Genomic DNA, 19,371 nt, shown 5'->3' with positions numbered 1-19,371 from the left:
ACATTACTTGTGATAATGTTAGTTTTATGAGCATTTACACAATTGCAAAAGCAGTTGATGGCAAGGAGTATTCAACATCATGAATGTTACTCCTATTCTTATCCCAAGATTAGAGAATGTCAGATCCCAACAAATTGGGATTTTTGAAAGTTCTTCACTGTTGCATTCTTAGACTTCCCCCACTGATGTCAGTTGAGGCTGGGGTTTAGGTAAATCATTGGGCTTAAGTAAATCATTGTTTGAAGGAAAAGGAGCGATGAAACAGGATACGTTGTCAATCAAGGATTTCAGTATCATTTGGTAGAATGTTTGACTGATGTCTGACTGAATTCTCATCAATACTCTTAATTATAGTTTTAGCTCAACCAATACTGCAGATAAGAGTAGAATACATTCATAAAGATTCTCTTACCTAGTGTGTCCCAACGACTCCCGCCAAATTGGCAGCATGACAACTGGTTTAATTGCACACTCCAATATAGCCAAAGCTAGTGCAAATTCTCTAGGTTTGCTACACATTTGAACAGCCTTAATCCAGTTAGACCTACATTGGAAAGAATGTAAAATATATCAAGTTCATCCTATGAGCAATACATCAATAGGATTTTAAAGTAGACTAAACTATTAAAATATATTTGCTAAAACACTGCATAATTTCAGTTATGCATGACATATCACATTTATTCAAGTTTCTGTTCCAATGATATCTATTGTCTATGAGAGTGATATGACTAAGGACAACACAAAGCATAGGCGCCAACTCTGTGGGTGCTCTGGGTCTGGAGCACCCACCGGCAGCCCCACTGATCAGCTTCTCCCTCACCCCCCAGGACTTCCTGCCAGCCGGCAACCCACTGATCAGCTCCTCCCCGTCCCTCCCTCCCAGAGCCTCCCGCCTGCCTGTTCAGTGGCATGTAGGAAGTGCTGGGGGAGAGGCGAAGGAGCGGGGTTGGGGCACACCTGGGGGTGGAAAGAGGTGGGATGGGGGTGGGGTCTTGGGGGAAGGGGTGGAGTGGGGGCAGGGCCTGGGGCAGAGCAGGGGTTGAATACCCTCAGGGAAAGGAGGAAGCTGGCGCCTGTGCCACAAAGTAATGTTATGAAATAAAATATGGGTAAACCAAAAATATTTGCTATTTCTTTACCTGTGGGAGGCCCAGTTGGGGTGAAGGAATGATGCAGGGATGTTGCTCTCTAGCTGAATGATAGTTAGCCTCAGAGTAGATATGGTAAGAACCTTGGACCCATGTACAGACCCATTCCATTTGAACTCTCCAGCAGGAGTCAGACAGAATTTATGTGCAAGGTGCCGTCTCTTGTCATGGTCTTCTCTGTGCTGGTGTTTGTTCAATGCAAATGAGTTGGTGGCATACTGGTTGTGATAGACACGATACTTCCCCTCTTGACCTAACTTGAAATAATTACTGATGTTTCCTTTCATCACGATTTCTTTCTTGGTGTTCAACCGGGAGATTTCCCCTTGGGAGTTAACCACCAGAACCTTGTTAAAGAAACAAAAAGTTGGTGTTTTTTTTTAATTAACTTATTTAAAATCTTAAATAATCTTTATTATATTCCTGTTTAAAATACAGGCCTTCAATTTTCAAAGTCACATCCATTCATTCTGAATTCTATATTGTATTAGTTTCTTCTAATGTATTTAATCTTTTTTACCTTCAAAACGTTTTAACAGTCCTAAAATAGTAACAACAGTATTAAAGTTAGGGGCCAAGTTTTCTAATGTAGGCACCGGAGTTGCACCCACAAAATAGGTGTGCAAAGAAGTTGGAATTTGTGTATGCAAATAAGTAAAATAAATAAAGGTTACCTATCTTACAGTAACTGGAGTTCTTTGAGATGTGTGGTCCCTATCTGTTTTCCACTGACAGATGTGCAGGCACTTCATGTGCCTAAGATTGGAAAATTCTTGCTAGCACTGTCTATAGGTCCACGCCTGGGTCCTTATGCTCTCAGTTTGGAGCACGAGGAGCAGAAGGGGCAGCGTGGACAGACTGCCTGTCTAGTTACCTTCCTAATGCAAGTAACCTTAGGATAAGGCTCTGCAGCAGTGGGGAAGGAAAGTGAGTATTAGAATACTGATATGGACCACAAATCTCAAAGAACACCAGTTATCATAAGGTAAATAACTAACTTTCTTCTTCGAGTGGTCCATATGTATATTCTACTGAGGGTGATTCACAAGCAGTAGTCATTGAAGAGAAGGGTGAGGACCCTGACTGTACCACCAATTACAGGATTGCTCTGCCAAACGAGTCGTCAGCCACAGAAGCTTAAACTATGGCGTAATGTCTCGTAGAAGTGTGAACAGAACCCTGCGGTGCTGTCCTGCAGATTTCCTTGAAGCAAGGCCACTGACGCAGCCTGGGTCAGTCAAGTGGTCCCTCACACAATGTGGGGAAGAGGTCATCGTCAATTCGTAACAGAGCAGGATGCAGTCCAAAATTCATTTGGACAGTCTTTGGGATGAGATTGCTTCACTTCTCATATGTTCTGCAAGGGATACAAATAATCTAGGTGGTTTTTCTAAAAGGTTTAGTCCTCTAGAAGTAGAATGCCAAGGCTCAGACATACAGGGAGTGAAGCTTCCTATCCTCACTGGTAGCATATGGCTTTGGGAAGAAGACAGGTAAGCGAATAGCCTGATTTAGATGGATTTCTGTGATCACTTTGGGTGTGACTTTCAAGTGTAGTCTTCAGGAGACTGTCCCTCTGGAAGGCTGTGTACAGTGGATCTGCCATGAGGGTCCCCAGCTTTCCTAGCCTTCAGGCTGATGTGATGGCCACCAAAAAAGCAACCTTCATCAATAGATGGGCTAAGGAACATATGTCTAAATGTTCAAATGAAATCTCCATTAATGCTGATAGGACTATGTTGAGGTCCCAAGCCAGGGTAATTTTCAGTACCTGGGAAAGGTTCTAACGACACCCTTTAGGAAACTGTCACAGGATGGTGAAGATCAAGTGATCGCGACAGGCACTGACAGCTGCTAATTGCATCCAAAGGGATTTAACAGGTAGACATGAAGTCTTTAAGAAGAGAAGCTATTCCAAGTGGACACGGATATTGGAATCCCCTGGGGCCATCTGACAATGTTGACACCACATCGAAAAATCTTTTCCACTTGGTTGTGTAGCACTCTCACGTGGTCTCCTCCTTTATTGTTAAGGAGGTAATGAACTGGTTCCAAGCATGTCTTTTCTAGGGTCATCATCCAGGCAAATGCCAAGCTGTCAGGTGGAAGGATGCTGGATTGGGATGCCTGATTTTGCCTCAGTCACTGGTTCACTAGATCTGGAAAGAGTTGAATACAGCTGTATGGACATTTTGACGTCTGCAGAATGTTGGGAAACCAGAACCATCTGGGACGTCTGGAGCAATAAAAATAACCAATGCTCCCTTTTGCTTGATCCATCTCGGAACCTGAGGTAAGAGTGGAATGGGTGGGAAGGTGTATATTAGTTGTCCTGACAAGGGATTAAAAATGCCTCTCCTCTGGAACCTGGACCTTGAGTCCCCTTGCAACAGCAGATTGCATCTCAAGAAAACAAGAAATGAGCAAGGAAGTCCGAAGATGGGGATCCTCATTGTTGAAATATGTTCTGTATTACCAAATTGTGTAGTTCTCTTTTGCTGTCCCTGGAGAAGTGCCTGCTGAGGCTGTCTAACTTGTTATGTATTCCTGGGAGGTGCACTGCTGAGAGGATGATCTGGTGGCAAGCACACCAGTTCCAGAGATTGATCATTTCTGTACAGAGAGTTGCGGATCTTGCTCTCCCTTGTTTGAAGTAGCACACTGCTCTCATGTTGTCTGATACGGGATATCACATGTATGGGTCCCATGAGATCCCATAAGGGCAGTACGAGGGGTCAAATGGGAACTGAGGTGGTCCCTATGGAGTAGGGTACCATTGGTCCTGAGGTGCATAATCGCTCCTATAAGATCAGGATGGTGCCCAAGAGACTCTGGATCCTCTGTCTGGACTGACCCTATGTCTCGATGGGAGCGTTGACACTGACTCAGAGGAGGCAGTAGATTCAGATTCCCAGGGTGATGCCATCGGCACTGGGGGCCTTGATATGCTTCAGCTGGTAGATGGTACTGGTGAGTGGCTCTCCCTCTCTTCCATCCCTTGGATCGATGGTGTGGTGATCTCCCTTGGTCAGGATCAGTTCTTACAGGATGAGAGATTCCAGGTTTGAGAGGATGGCAAAGTCCTATGGGGGTGGTGTATCTATCCCCAGACACATGGGTGTAAAATGGACTCATTTCCTTCGGTGGCACCAGCAGTCTCGGTCTTGTCATGGCCTTTGGTACCGACATCTCCCTATCATAGTACGACAGTAGCATCAATATATAGAAGGCATCTACTTCTACTTCTCTCTGACTGGTAATGAATATGATCCTGCTCCTGTGGTTAATGCCAATTTTGGGGTGGGCTTACTCTTTGGAGCAGTGAGACAATGCTGTGCTCCTTGTGAACTCCTGACACTCCCACTGGGGCGACTTGGGGGATGTCGGAGAAGAGGTCCTTTTTACGGATGCGTATCTGGAGGCAGATTTCTCTTGCTTCTTATCAGAACGTTTCCTACTCATCTCATGCCATTTGGAGTCCTCAGCTCTACTCCTATAAGCCCCACAGCCGCAGAGATCACTGTGCTCCGACAGGCACTTGATGCCTCTGCCTGAGGTACATAGGGGTCTGTTGTGCGAGGGTTGAACAGGCACCTCATAGCATGATTTATTAGGAATCTCCAGAGCCTATATTCACAGGCTTGATGCGTTCGGCTTGGAAGAGATTGGCTAAAAGTGCACTTGGAGGGGACATGAGCTTCCGTGAGGCAGTAGAAGCATTTGAGATGGTCACCACTGACTGGGAAGACATGGTTGTTGGGCATACTGGTCATCCCATATGGATGGGGGCTCAAGGTAGGGGAAGACTTCCCAAGGCCCTGACTGCTAAAAACTATACCCAAGGATAAAATCTATCTAAAAACTGTATCTAAAAGTTATTTACAAATATTTACAGTTTGACACAGAAGCAACTAGCAAACGCTGCAGACACAGAAAAGGTTCCATCTCAGATCACAGGCAGTAGAAAAGAACTGCAGAAATTGTCAGTCTTTGCCGCCCCTTATGCCCTTAGTTCAGAGCATGAGGAGGAGAATCCTCAATCTCAGAGGCATGGGGCGCATGTACACCCCTCAGTGGAATACACAAAGGCACATGACAGTCAAATATGACAAGAAAATACCAAGAAGTTACAATTAGCAAGAGAATTTCTACATATCTGATCAACAAAAATAGGGGTAAAAATATATTTAACTATTTTGTGTGTGTACACCATACCCACTGCATCACTCTCCTGGAAAAGGAAACCAACAGAACCTGCTTCACACTAAAGGAAAGCGACTCTACTCTACTTTGTTATTGTCACACCACTCTACAGAGAGCAAATCAGAGAGCAGCTACACAGAGAGAAAGGGGGTGGAATAAAGGACAAAAAGGAGGAAGAACTACCTCTGATAGGGCAATTCCACCAACTTGTGAATTTCTCATGTACCTCCTAGTATGTCAGTGAACCCATTTTCTTAAAACTATAGCAGCAAGAAGGTTTCTTCTTATGTTACCAATATAATCCTGTATTTTGGAAATTCTCAAAATGAGTACAAACCTCTCTGCCTTCTTTAAATAATTTATTTGCTTCGTGTGCTGCTGCAGCAACCTGCTGGCTTTTCATCTGGCTCAGCTTGCTATCTGGATTTCGTAATCGGGTAAGCATTCGTGTCGAGCCTGATGCGCCTTTCCCTGTGCATGGAGAATCACTTTCACCGTTGGATTTCTCCCCTGCCACAAAAACGTAATTTAAACAAACATGAAAAAAAATGAAGGTAATATATTGCAAATGTATGTGAATTAAGAAATTTAAGAATCAAGTTTAGAAAAAAGCTTAGTGACACTTTTATTTTTACCTATTTCTTCTGAGGTCTGGGATCCTCCTTCTGCATTTTCAGCATCATCAGATGTCTTAATAGAGTCATTCTGCATAGAATTTAGCTCGCTGCTGTTGCTGTTTTCGACAGACTGGAGGGGTGCAGCTGATGCACTAGGACTGATGCTGGGGGTCATCTGACCAGTTTCTTCTACAAAAGAAGGACTTTAGATATTCAGTATTGTATCAATTAAGCTTACTTTTTTTTCTTAAAGTTAAAAACCCTAAAAGAGTCAGATGAGCTACTGAAACATCAATAACTCATTTGTAACATGGAAGAATGGGGAGTTTTAATTATCTCAAAAAGTCTACCTAAAATCTTTAACAACATACGAAGCATACACAGGCATATGCACCTACTGGAAACAAAGATCTCCCCTCCCCCCAATCAGCTTTCAAATCAACCACAACTGTTCAAAATTTCTATGGTCAAATAAGCAAGAAAGTAAAAACAATAAGTGATTGTTTTAGCCCTAAGCATTAAATAGACAAATTCTACATAAATAAATATCTTCATAAATATTGCGAATAGCTCATTTGTCTATTTATAGACAATTACATGCTTTTCAGTTGTTCAAACCTACAAATGAAAAATTAATCACTATTTCTTTTGTTCTTTGCATTTAACCTCTCCTAGATTTCAAACAGGATTTTCTGCCTAACCTGCCATTTAAGATAAACATTCTTCACATCCTAATATTCTGAAACTGCTGATTAACATTACCAAAATATGTGTTCAGAAAAATACAAATTAAGAAAGAGTGAATCAGCAAAGACCAAACAATTTAGAAACTATCCATGCTGTCAAACTCGCAGGAGAAAGACAAAATTAGTTTTCTTACCTGCAATTTTAGTTTCTCCTCATGTGGATGCACTGCTCTGGACAGATACTCCCTAAATTTGTCTAGTATTCTATACAGGTTTGGTTTAGCATGAGATTTTCTTATCTTCAAGTCAGGACAAGAGGGAATGTTAAATCATGCTAAAAGATGATGCAGTGTTGACAGTGTAATAGTTGGATTTCTTTAGCTTAAGTTATTAATATTTTTTTTTAAGTTTTGCTTCTTTGGAAATGTTTACTGAGGAAAGGTGTGATTAATTCAGCAAGCACGAGTGCAAGTGATGATGCTTCCAGGTCCTACTCCTCCTCCCAAAGAACTTCAATTTTTTTTGCTAGACTGCAGAGAAATACCCATGAGTTATGACTTCTATCCAGAGCACTGGATCCATTGAAGAATACTTACATTTTAAAAAGATAATTGCTATACTTTTACAACTCTATAGATTAAGTTTTCTCCCAAAATTACAAAACCTAAATGTTTTATAAAAACAAGCCTTGTAAAACAGACTAAATAGAAGTCAATCATTTTTATACACATCTTTACTGAGTATATTTTTTAATAAAACAAAGTAGACTCCCTAGTTTTGTGTCTGCAACCTAAGCATTACAGGACTGCGCTAGAGAATAAAAACCAAGAAATGAGAGTGACTAGTTTGTTTTTGTTATCCAAACTAGAGGGAATGCAAAAATGGAACATTAATGGTGAGAAGTTTTTTTAAAAATTCTTACAGTTTTAAAAATATAAAGTGTTATTAGTAACAGATAAAGAATCTTTTTTAAAACTGACAGTGGCCCATGAAGTAATTTTTTAATCTGTATTTCATTTACCATCTCTGAATTAGAAGTGGATCACACTGCCTGTAGCTGTATTTAAAATGCAGATCCTCCCTCGTCTCTTAGAGCTAAGCAACAATTTCACCAAGACAACGAATATGCCTAGGAACATCTACACATCTACTCTGACTGGATGAACTGCCTTTTTTTAAACTAGAAATTCTAAAAAAACAAAACAGAAAAAAATCACCTATCCACATATATTGGAAACAAGCCTCTACATAGACTAGTTCACACATATGGCACAAATGACTTAGTGTTTAAGTGCACACATGAAAAATGAAGACACTATTTCTATTATCTGTAACGTTTGTGAATGACATTTTCTACAACAAAATTAAACAGTTCTGACAGTTACAAAAGAAGGGAAATTCAGAATTAACATCTATAACATCCTTAATGCAACATGATTTGATTATGTTTTCCTGTTACTCCAATGGCTTTCTGAATATCCAGGATGGTGAGAGTTAAATCTTTATCCATGTCATGTTATAATTAGCAAAATCAGAGTAGATCCCTGCAAAACACACCTGTGACGGTTCTGATAGTCTAAAAATGACATGCCTGCCTACTGCTTTCGCTTTTTGACCTATGAGATACAAAAGATGGACAAAATCTTTATGAACTCAGAAGAGGCTGGAAGTCCATGAAGTATCCTAGTGAAGTAACTGGCCACCTAGCAGGTACTTTGTGTTCTATCCCCTCACTACTGGTAGAAGAAATGGACTGCCCTCCAAAAGGATGGAGAAGAAGCTTGCTTCCTTGACATAAAAACATTTTAGTTGGTTTGATGGAGTCTGCCAGTTTGGGCCCATTCCTTAAAGTTCTTGAATTGTAGGACTTCTGGAACCTCATCTGGTAGTAAGACTTAAGAGGATCTGAGCATGGTGAAAGAAGGACGAAAGAAGACTACTTGGGCTCCACAGGCTGCCCTGAACCTGGAAATTCTGAAGAGCTTGATTCAAGGCCTCCCACCTTTAAAAGCTGCAATAATGAGTGTCAGTGTCTGTTGCTCTTGGCATCTTGACCTTAACCAGCGGCTTTTCCCACCATAAGTAGAAAGGAGACCAAGGTTTTTGTGTCTAGGGAGACCTCTGGCAATAAGTCTGAAACCAAGCAGGTTGGTCCAGATCTCCATGTACTTGCGATCTGCCAAAGAGTCTAGATTCAGAAGTTGGAACTAAACAGCTGATGTCTTAAAGCACAAGGCTATGGCTGAATCTGTCGAAATGGTCTGTGATCAGGTCATGATTTCTCCTGAGCTCAGAATCTTACAGAAAAAACATACCTCCTCCATCTAGAGCTCTGACTCTCCAAATTAGTGACTAGGGTGCCTACATGCAGGAGGGACCCATGGGTCTCATACTATCTCTTAAGCAGGCACAGAAAATAAAAGGTACAATTAGCTTTAGGGCCTGGTGAGCATCTGGCTTATTTCAGGGTTCCCTATCTCCTTGATAACCTTATACCAGGGAAACACAAGGAGGGGTTTTGCCCCAACTTGAACAACCTCTTCTTCAGGGCCCTCTGTTCCTGGAGTCCTCCCTGGACAAAATCCAGACTTTGGACATCACCTCTCCAAGGCTGCTGAAGATCAGGTGCTCAGATATTTTGGTGGTGAATGTGGTATACAGCCCTATATAGAACAGAAAGATCCTGCCATCCTTTTGAGAGGTGGGCCGGGTCTCCCTCTCTGGGAAGTACTCACCATCAAAGAAGAAAAGGAATAAATCTGCTAAGAATCCAAGGGTTCTCAGAGCACCCCTAACCTTGTTTTGGGTGAGAGACAGATCCAAAACATGACCAGTGTTATTTGGTCCACCTGCCCTATTGCTGGTCGGGGACGATAGACCCATCTAAGGCCTGGAGTTTGGAGGAGAAGGGGAAGGTAGATCATCCCCACCCAACCTAGATTCACATAAGGACCTGAGATCCAGAGGACATATAACTGGGAAGAAAATGGGTAGATTCTCTCTTCCATATCTACATCTCAGCTTCTGCTCCACCTATGTAGGAATGGATGCCTATCATAGGTCTCCCCACGCTCTTCAATAAAGGTCCCAAAGACTATGACTGTGCAGTAGCAGCACACTTATAACTGTGAGGTAGCAAAGAATTTAGGGGAGGTTGCAGGTAGAAAAGCTCAGCTGGATGCAACCAGCTAGAGGTACTTGCAAAAACGTAACAAGGAACAGCAGCCCAGAGTCCAGCCCAATAAGCATCTTCATAAATGAATTTTTAAACAAAAAATATAAACTCAAATTTTGAATCAACAGGCGTATGTATTTTCCCCATGCACCTTCAGTAATATCCTGTAAGAACGGGATTATTTCCTCATTACATATTTCCTTTTAGAGTTACTCAACAGGTGATTTGTGAACAGTAATGGAAAAAAATTATGCTTGATCTATAAACCCTAAACAAAAATATATATATTTTTTCCCCCAAGCACAAGCAGATTTTCCCTGTTGGAGATGTACATAAAACTGCTAATCCAATTACGAAGCTACCTACTAATGGAGAGAAATAAAACTAACTGGTGGTGGAGAATAACGAGGGTCATTTCATACAAAAGAATTAAATATAATAATGTTTTAAAAGTTAAATAACCACCCTGAAACATTACAAACTATGTCTGTATGGAGGCGTTTTACTTGTTCTTGGAGCACAGCACACCACATTTTTCAATGTGTTATCAAGAACCAACTTTCAAATCTAGCGTACCAACTGCAGTACCTTATTTGTAATATTGATTCAAGTGAAAATACAACTTTCATAATCTTAATTAATGCTATGAGTTATTCAAATTAACTTATCTGTTGCTAATGTAGGAATTTGGTCAAAAGTACAATGTTCTCTCTCTTTTCTAAAAAGTATTTGTATGATTTTAATGTACTAATTAATGCTCCAGACCTAAGCAAGTCATACTCATTCCTGAGTTTCAAGAAAAGAATTGTATTTTATGGAGTAGCGAATTATTGCTGCAGTGAAATAAAAAACAGCTTAAAATAAAAACAAACTTTGTACATACATTATTAAGCATCAGCGTACAGATTTTTGGGATGATGCAAAACTTTTCTCCAGGCAACCCAATGCAAGAACCTATATGATTAACTGCAAATACTAATTTTTTTCTTGTTAGTAATTTTTACAGTATATTACAGGTTAAACGATTTAACAGCCATTAGCAAATAAGAGCTTGAAATAAACCTTTGTAGGATGTTCACCACCACTATGGTTTGCAATGAAGAAAAATAAAATAAACAGAATATGAGAAAAGCTTAGCCACAGAAATCTTTGGAGTCCATGGAAGCATATGCTAACAGCAGGGAGGACCACATTAAAAAATTCTAAATGTTAGATGACAATGCAGCAGTAAAGGATGGCACTGCAAGCAAATAGCATGAATGAACATACACTGTAAATGGTTTTAGTTGACAAACCAGAATTTATAATAAGAAAATCTTAAAGGTTCCCCAAATTACAGAGGCATTGATACAGAGCCCTCTGTACCTGAGAGATCCTGGGGGAGCTCTGATGCCACCTTCTTCTCTGCCACATTGTTGCTATCAAAGGTTTCTGACTGACACCCCATTGCGTTCTTCCCTTCAGAGGAACTAGTTTCTCCTGCAGAAGGATTTGTGGTGCTGCCGTCTGTGCTTGATGCCACAGAGTTACTTTTATCCCCAACGTCTGTTGGCTCTACAGTAAAATGCACAACAAATCTTTAAGGATATTCTTAACATTTCCTTAGGATGTCATCTGTCCTTATCCATGCTAAAAGGCAGACTTTGTGCAGTTCCTCGTATTATGTCTACTTTGTAGCACCAAAATATATTGAGTGTATTTCTGCAGTAAGGATAATGTCTTCATAGAATCAGAGAACAGAAACAGGCCAAAAATACTTAACCCTAATTAAAAAATAGCATTAGAAATCAATCCTTTGACACTGGTGGATGTACACATATTGACTGCCACCAGTGAGCTCCATGCCAGACATCTCAAAGCAAAAGTGGAGTCAAATTGTAAAACAGCAGTAGGGAAAATGAGCTATCCAACACTACCAAAGAGAAACAATGGTATATAACCATAAAGAAGCAAACTGGCATTATCTCTTTAAAAGCAATTTTTAAAAAAATCTTACCGGTGTAAAAAATTACATTAATATTTCCAGAAGTAAATGTGATAGTAAAAAGGTTATTTTAAAACAACAAAAATATTGCTAATGCAAGGTCAGTTTTTTACCTTCTGTTTTTCCGTTTTCTGAATCTTGTTCAGGTGGTGTTTCTTCATTTTTTTCCTGTAGTTGGTCTGCAGGTTCTTCCTTGCTTTTTTCAGTATCTGTTTGGTCATTATTTTCAACATCATTTTTGTCCTTATCTGTTTCCTCAGCTGCTTGACTTTTATCCTCCACTATTTCTCCTTTTTTTACTCTAATAGCGTCCAATATTTCATCTACAATAGGAAAAAAAACAGTAAAATTCAGGCAACAAGTATCAAAATACCCTTTTATAGAGCCATTAAGTAGAAGTCTTAAATCAGAAGTCATTTAAATCAAGATGGCCTTCAGATTTAAAGCATTACCTTTCACAATCACAAAACAAAAGCCAGGAACTAAGAACAAAAATTAACATCCAAGTTCTTACTCCCTTTTCAGATGTATGGAAATTTGAATGCTCGAGTTCTTGATTTCTCAACATTATGTTATGTACAAAATACCAAACCCCTTTACACAGTCCTTTATTGTTCCACGGTAGATAAACTGAGTTTCAGCTTATTGTTGTGGGGTTCTACATAAAGTTTAAAGATGCTATCACACTTTCTCTAGAAGATTAGAGGTTGGCTCCAGTGTTTTTGTTGAAAAATTTTGCATAGCCAGTGTCATATGCCTGTTTATTCCTGCCCCTCCTTCACACTGGGGGAAATCAGGAGGTCAGGATCAAATCTGTTTCTGCCTTTTTTTTTTTTTTTTTTTTTTTTTTTTTTTTTTTTTTTTTTTTTTTTAAGTGGTCTACATGGTTGCTTCCTTTTGTCTCCTTCCCTTGGGATTACACATCTATTCACCAAAGACTAGCTATGTCAGACTGTGATGCTAAGCACTGAAGTACAGTGTAATTTCTGTTCAACTGCTTCTATAAAAATCCATGCCATGCAACTTACTGAGAGTTGAGCATAGGTGTTGATGGTTGGCTCCAAATATCTGCTGAGCAGCATTCCACCCATGGCAATTCACATTCACTGTTTTAACTCTTGAGTATTAAGTAGAAAGAAGTAATTATGGAATCAGATGTGTCTCCAGACAGGTATCTTCGGGATATTTTTTTTTAAACATCACTAATACTGCCATTATAAGATCCGGTTTGACTACTGGTAGTAAGACCTTGAAATAGTGATCTTGACTTGATTACTGTAACTTATTATTGAGAATTAATTGAGGGTGCTCTCCACTGACTACAATTCAGATCGCATGTGACTGAATTCTCACCAACTCAATTCCTTCTTCATGTCATGCCATTCTTATCCTATCCCACTTTGGCTTCCAGTAAAGTATAATGAATTTGAGCATTAATCATTGATACTCAATAATACTGCACCATCCTACCTCCTTGTTTTTGTTATTTTGTACTCCTTCTTTGAAGGACGCAAGAATAGCTGCTTTGCTCACAATGTTGAATGAAGGCTTTCTAAACTTTGAAAGACTTCATACTTTCAGTAATTGTATCTCATAACTAATAAAAATCCTTTCATCAAGATATAAAAAGCTGAATTGCTCAACAAACTGTTAATTTAATATGGCCAAAGCCACATAAATGCATATTGTATTTCAGTAAGAAAAAAGGGTTGAAAGAAATATTGAGGGCGTAAGTGAAAGCATTCGTTCCTGTAGGAAACCACACAGATTACACAAATCGTTAGCTTGCGTAGGGCATGCATGTAAACAAGGATTCAGATACAGTTTCTATGTAGTTGATACTTTTGTTTCTTGGGGGCTGTTACTTTCTCTTGCTTGTTTTCTCTGTCTAGGATTTCCCTAGATTTTCTACTTTGTCAAAACTATCTAGAGAGAATAGATTATACCAAATGCCAAGTCACATACATCCATGGAGTTCCTTTAAATCTTTCACAATCAGAACCAAGAATTATTGCCACAATATACATAACTTATACAAAACACGTAATTCTTTCATTTACTAATAGCAGTAACATTATATAGTTGTGTTTGAGGAGCATTATGTACTTCCCCCAGTTAGTAGCATTTAACATTTACTTTACACCAGATTGCTGGATAATTAGAAATTCTAAAATTTAACATTAGGGAATTTATCTCTTTGGCACTCATTTGGAAGGGACTGTACTTTGACAGCAGTCTACAATATTCTATTAAAACACATGGCTCAGACTTTAATTTTTAACAAGAATTCTGCGGAGAAATGAAATTTTAGTAAAAACGTTAAATTAAAACAAAGTTGAGTAGATCTCATAATTCATAATTGTAGTGTCAATGTTTACAAGTACTAGATAGACTGTACTTCCTGGTAATTAGAAAGCCACTGGAATATTAAATATGTGGACCTGCAGATGCAGAAGTCTAGGTCTCTAAACAAAACTTAACAGACCTAAAATTAAAAAGTTATATAGGTCATATTTCTCAGGTAATTCAAAATTTTATTCTTCCCCTTCAAAGAATATTACCTCCAGACAGAGTTAACAGGAAGGACAACTCTGTTTTGAACCCCTGCCACTAGTAATCCCTATGAAATCCAAAAAAGGTATAGATTTGGACTTCTCTGGAATGGTCATATCACCACATAAATTCAGTTAACAGGATACTTAACCATTTTACTAATGAACACTCCATCTCTCTCCCTTTCCCCAGCACACTCTCTCTCTTACATGCAACAGAACACTAAGTCAATGGAAATTCAGGACATAAGTATGTTTGGCAGTGCTAGAAGAATATGTCTAGAAGATATATCAAGCAGTTCAGCAGGACTAGAACTGTTGAAAACAGGAAGTATGGAAGCAACTTCAAAAGTTCTTAACGTTGCTACTGCCAGCCAGGTTGATGTTAGAAAGTTATTAACAATACATTTCAAAAAAGCATTTGTGTATGTGAAACTTGGGGGCAGCGTTTAAAGACTTTGAAGTAAAATCATAATATGAAAGTGTTAAACATTCATTCCCATGATAGACAGATATTCCTACCATTTGCTGCAGCAAGGAAAGATTTGTTGTTGCCCCGTGCTTTGTTAGTAAGGTCTTCCGTGATATCCATATGCCGATGAATTTCTTGGCACATTTCTTCAAGAGTTTTGCAAAGATCAGCTTCCCAGTAATCTTTGTCTAGGCATTCAATTAACTGTGCCAGCTGGACCTTTGTGCTATAGTACCAGAGTTTCTTATCCTTCTCATTGTCTGAATCTTCCTCTCTGCAATAACAGTTTGAGAACAATTGTTTTATACATTTATTTCAGATAAATGAGGAAAATTAGATAAGATGAGCTTACCTTCCCCCTTTTTTCCAAGAAAATATTAAGCAATAAGGGCTGAATAAGATAACACTCGAGATTCACCTTTGGCCTCCCAAGCTTCTAAAGAATCTCCCTCTCTCTCTCTTTCCACCTCCAAATGTTCTTTTCACACCACTTCCTCCCTGCTCCCTCAAAAAAGCCAATATTCATGATCACTTCCCTGGGAGGTTAAAAGAAAAGCTTTTAAATCACTGCCTCAAATTTGGTTTGTCCATCTTCCAATAGGATTTACTGCGGTTACTTTCCAATTATTACAATATTACTAAATGCCTATGCTCCCCAAGCACTCCTAAAAACAATGCAATATTATGGCTTTGATATATTTAAAATTTCAGTCCGAAAATTTAAAGATGGGGAATCGCACAATAACCATGAAATGTTTTATATTACTATTCAGATAGTATTTACTTGTGTGCGCACGCACCAGAGTGGTGAGGAAGGCACTGGCCCTTGCACTCACTGCAGAGAGTCTCTATTCAGATCCCTGTAATTTGGAGGTTTGGGGAGCACAATGCTCTGCTCCTCCTCTATATCTAATTCTTCCAAACAAACCAGTCTAATATATCAGGGGAACTTGCTGAGTTTCCCTCACTACTGGCCCTCTCTAGTGTTTCTCCCCCCCCCATGAAAGTGGATGATTTGGCCTTATGTATTCAGGAACACAAGCATCCTTAGTGATTTCATGAAGTTTATTTACATATTAGAATACTTTAAATTAGGATTATAAAGCAAGCTAAACAGTCAGTTACACACAGACAGTGAAGAAAAATTCAAATTCACCGAAGTGTTGTTATGAAGACAATCATCCTCAAAATTGCCAAAATATCAGGAGCTTGGAAGTAATGGCAATATTACTTTGCATTAAATCAATACCTTTCTAGACGTTACTTCAAAATATGTTTTTGATTGGCTGACAGAATCTGGCATATTGCAAAGAAATACCACTCTTTCCATTAAAAAGGACTTAGGGGAATCTTTCTTTGCTTTTGGAAGGCAACTAAGACTCTAGTTAACCTAATTTATTCCTCTAGTCCAGCGGTCCCCAAACTTTTTACCTTGGGTCCCCATTACTGCTGTCTGCACCCCCTCCCCTCCCCAAAGCCACCATTGGGACTAGGAGCGAGGCTGGGAGCTGGGGCCAGGGCTGGTGCCAAAGCAGAGCGGGACTGCGTGGTGCTCCCTCCCTGCCCCCTGTGGGGGCTGGCCCAGGCCCCACCGCATCCCCCACCCTCCTAGAGGGGCACGCCCCATAGTTTGGGGACTACTGCTCTAGACTTTCTAATCTCCATCTGATCTTCATAGTTTAGCATGTTTTAGTTGTTTATTATTTAGTGGTTTTAAAAGGTTTCCAAGAAAAATGGTTATTTAAGAAAATTTTCAGGTTGTTCACACAGATTACAGATCAAAGGGACAGTTCAAAAATAGTTTTTATATTGTCAACCCTTTGTTCTCATTTATCTCTGTGGTGTACTCTAACACTTAGCCACCTATATGTTTTTCAAACTTAACACAGTTAATGGTTAAGCCATATTTCATCTAAACCAAGAAAAATTTAGTCTGATAAGTGCTTCAAATCCTATCAGTGAAGAGACTGTGGAACTACTGGGGCATGGAGAGGAAAAGCAGGAGGCGGCGGAAACTTGAGAAGAGAAGGAAGAGAAAACAGCACACAAATGATAATATAGCTTATTCAGAGAAAGGAAGAACAGACTGTAAATGAAAAAACAGATAAGAGAAAAGTGGTAAAAGAGCAAGAGGAAAAGAAAAAGAATACATGCTTACAGTGTTGTATTTATTTGTTACTCTTTTTTACATCCCTGGCAGACACACCACTGCAATGATGGGCGTGGGAAGGGCTGGCAGAGCTGTTGTAGGAGCTAGACAGTCATTTTGTTGCTTACTAACATTGTTGAGCACATATAATTGTTGATAAGCATTATACTTTTATGAAATTACTTAATTACTCAGCAGCAACCATGTTTGTTTTTCATTTTGAACCCAATTTATAAGTCACACAAGATTACTGACTAACCAATACAGAATCCCACCTCACCTATCTATTTTAGCTACTTAGAAGACTTCCATTATCAAAGTATCTGAGTGCCTCTCAGTCTTTAGTGTTTTCTCCTCAACATCCCTGTCAGGTAGGGAAGTACTGTTATCCCCTTTTTACAGATTGGAAATGGAGGCAGAAAGAAGCTAAGCCACTTACCCAGACTTTGGCTGTGGCCATCAAGCAGGTTTCCTCCTCTGACCTCCTTTTTTCCCACCTAGCTTCCTATCAATCAATCCAAAATGCCACAACTAAAGTCATATCTGTTGCTCTGACCAAACAGTTACCCAGCCTAAGCCACCCACCCCATCCTCCCCTCCATCTGTTCTCATTTCTTCTTACTCCGGTGTCGCAGGGCTCCCTCAGGTCACCCCATCATACAACAATGTAGATTTGCATCTAGTAGATTTCTCTCCCCATTCCAGCACAGAGACAGAGAGCTTAGAGCTTACCCTATCATCTATAAATTGCCATGTTACGGTCTGAGACACCAACAGAATCCTGAGCCACCTAGATGGATGCTACATCACAAAGGGATGCTATTTTACAGGAGAGACCTTGAGGTAAACTTTTTGGATGTAGTCAAAGCTCTAATCATTTCATGACTGCTCTGATCACGTACAGGAAATAGACTACCGAAAACAAAATATTTTTTGAGTGTGCCATCTAATTTCTTCACAGGGTTTCACTGGGCATGGTATTTCCCTTGAAAAAAAGCTACAAAGAACATAAGGACAGCGACACTGGGGCAGACCAATGGTCCATAGAGACCAGTATCCTGTCTTCTGACAGTGGCCAGTGCCAGATCCTTCAGAGGGAATGAACAAAACAGAGCAATTTATTGAGTGATCCATTCCATCGTCCAGTCCCAGCTTCTGGCAGTCAGAGGTTTAGGAACACTCAGCTAATGGCTATTCCTTTCTAGATTAGAAACTGCTCTTCCCACAGAACAGGGTGGATAAAAACCAATGATTTAAAATAAATACATAAATAAATAAAAATCAGATTTTTTTTTATTTAAATCGATTTTTTTGATAAAAGGTTTTTTGAGGAAAAAAACTATCTAAAGATATTTTTGAGCTGTAATGTATCTTAATTAAAACTATCATCATGGAATAGGGATTATAAATTCTAATTGTATAGTATGAGACAATATAGTCACAATGTTTAAGAAAAGTTTGTAAATGAGTTCCAATAGTTAATGGATTAGGGACCCAATATTATGGCGTTCCACAGGTTTCTATATAGATTATTTAGGTTAATCTTTCTATTTACCCAATGGGGCTCAGTCTAGAAGATACCATCAGAGATGCTTGGTTTGCAGTTCTCAAACTGTGGATTTGTGTCTCCAGAGATAACATGCTTGTTAACAGCAAAAATGTTTTAATAAATAAATAAATAAATATATAGAGGTGAGAAATAACAGACCTCAACCGTATTGTCCTTCTGCAAATTTGTGTACACAGAGTCAATCCCCTGCCTCTCTCTAAAAGTGCAAAGTTTCAGAAAGTTCAATGAGTAGAAGATTGTTGGGGGCGGAATAGATTTGGACAAGGAGAAGAAGTCTGGAGATAAATGTGAGAAGGGAGGGACAGGCTGTAGAAACAAAATTGAAACTATTTGAGCAGCATATTCCAGAAGCCTTGAGGTCTTTCTGAGTGTAGCCTTCATTGATTTGAGATCTAGCATACCATTCTCTCACTAGAAGGGAAAACCTATAATGATAGCAGGCCGTAAAAGAGACCCAGGTTGGTAATATTTTAATAAAGTTCCTCTACCTGTGGGTAAGACAGGCACGCATGCAAAATGCAAATAGTGCAACAAAGAAATGCCTGGTTGCCTGAATGAAACAACATCATGAGAAGTGTTCCTTCTCAGGAGAAAGCTGTGTTGAAGACAATGAAGGGAATATGCCTGAACAATGCAGGATCTTCAGGCTGGTAAACTTCTTTATTTCATACTTCTTTCTTAAGGACTGCCTGTCTTCCTTCTGGACTATTCTTGAATTCTCATGTTTGAGCAATAAATATAGTGGTTACTCTATGATACTATCATTTTAGATGCAGTTGTGATAAAAAATAAATTGCTGAAATAGGCAGATT

At 39.4% G+C, this 19,371-nt stretch overlaps 1 protein-coding gene across 4 annotated transcripts in view; it reads right to left on the bottom strand.

The window, feature by feature from the left end:
* The window catches only part of BPTF (bromodomain PHD finger transcription factor), a 90,970-nt gene that overhangs the window by 39,056 nt on the left and 32,543 nt on the right, over nt 1-19,371 (bottom strand). For 3 of the 4 annotated variants that reach the window (XM_024192534.3, XM_024192533.3, XM_026654399.2), the window contains exons 3-9: nt 14,891-15,114; nt 11,930-12,139; nt 11,198-11,386; nt 5,990-6,160; nt 5,692-5,864; nt 1,143-1,498; nt 413-544 (exon numbers count right to left, since the gene is read on the bottom strand). In XM_024192534.3, the coding sequence (XP_024048302.2) occupies nt 413-544; nt 1,143-1,498; nt 5,692-5,864; nt 5,990-6,160; nt 11,198-11,386; nt 11,930-12,139; nt 14,891-15,114 (1,455 nt within the window). The remainder of the gene's footprint in view (nt 1-412; nt 545-1,142; nt 1,499-5,691; nt 5,865-5,989; nt 6,161-11,197; nt 11,387-11,929; nt 12,140-14,890; nt 15,115-19,371) is intronic. The other variant, XM_024192535.3, reaches the window with a different exon arrangement.

This window comes from Terrapene carolina, unplaced genomic scaffold (assembly GCF_002925995.2).
Source record: "Terrapene carolina triunguis isolate 2854851 unplaced genomic scaffold, T_m_triunguis-2.0 Scaffold192, whole genome shotgun sequence".
Classification (NCBI taxonomy): domain Eukaryota; kingdom Metazoa; phylum Chordata; order Testudines; family Emydidae; genus Terrapene; species Terrapene triunguis.
This window is presented reverse-complemented; position numbering and strand designations above follow the sequence as displayed.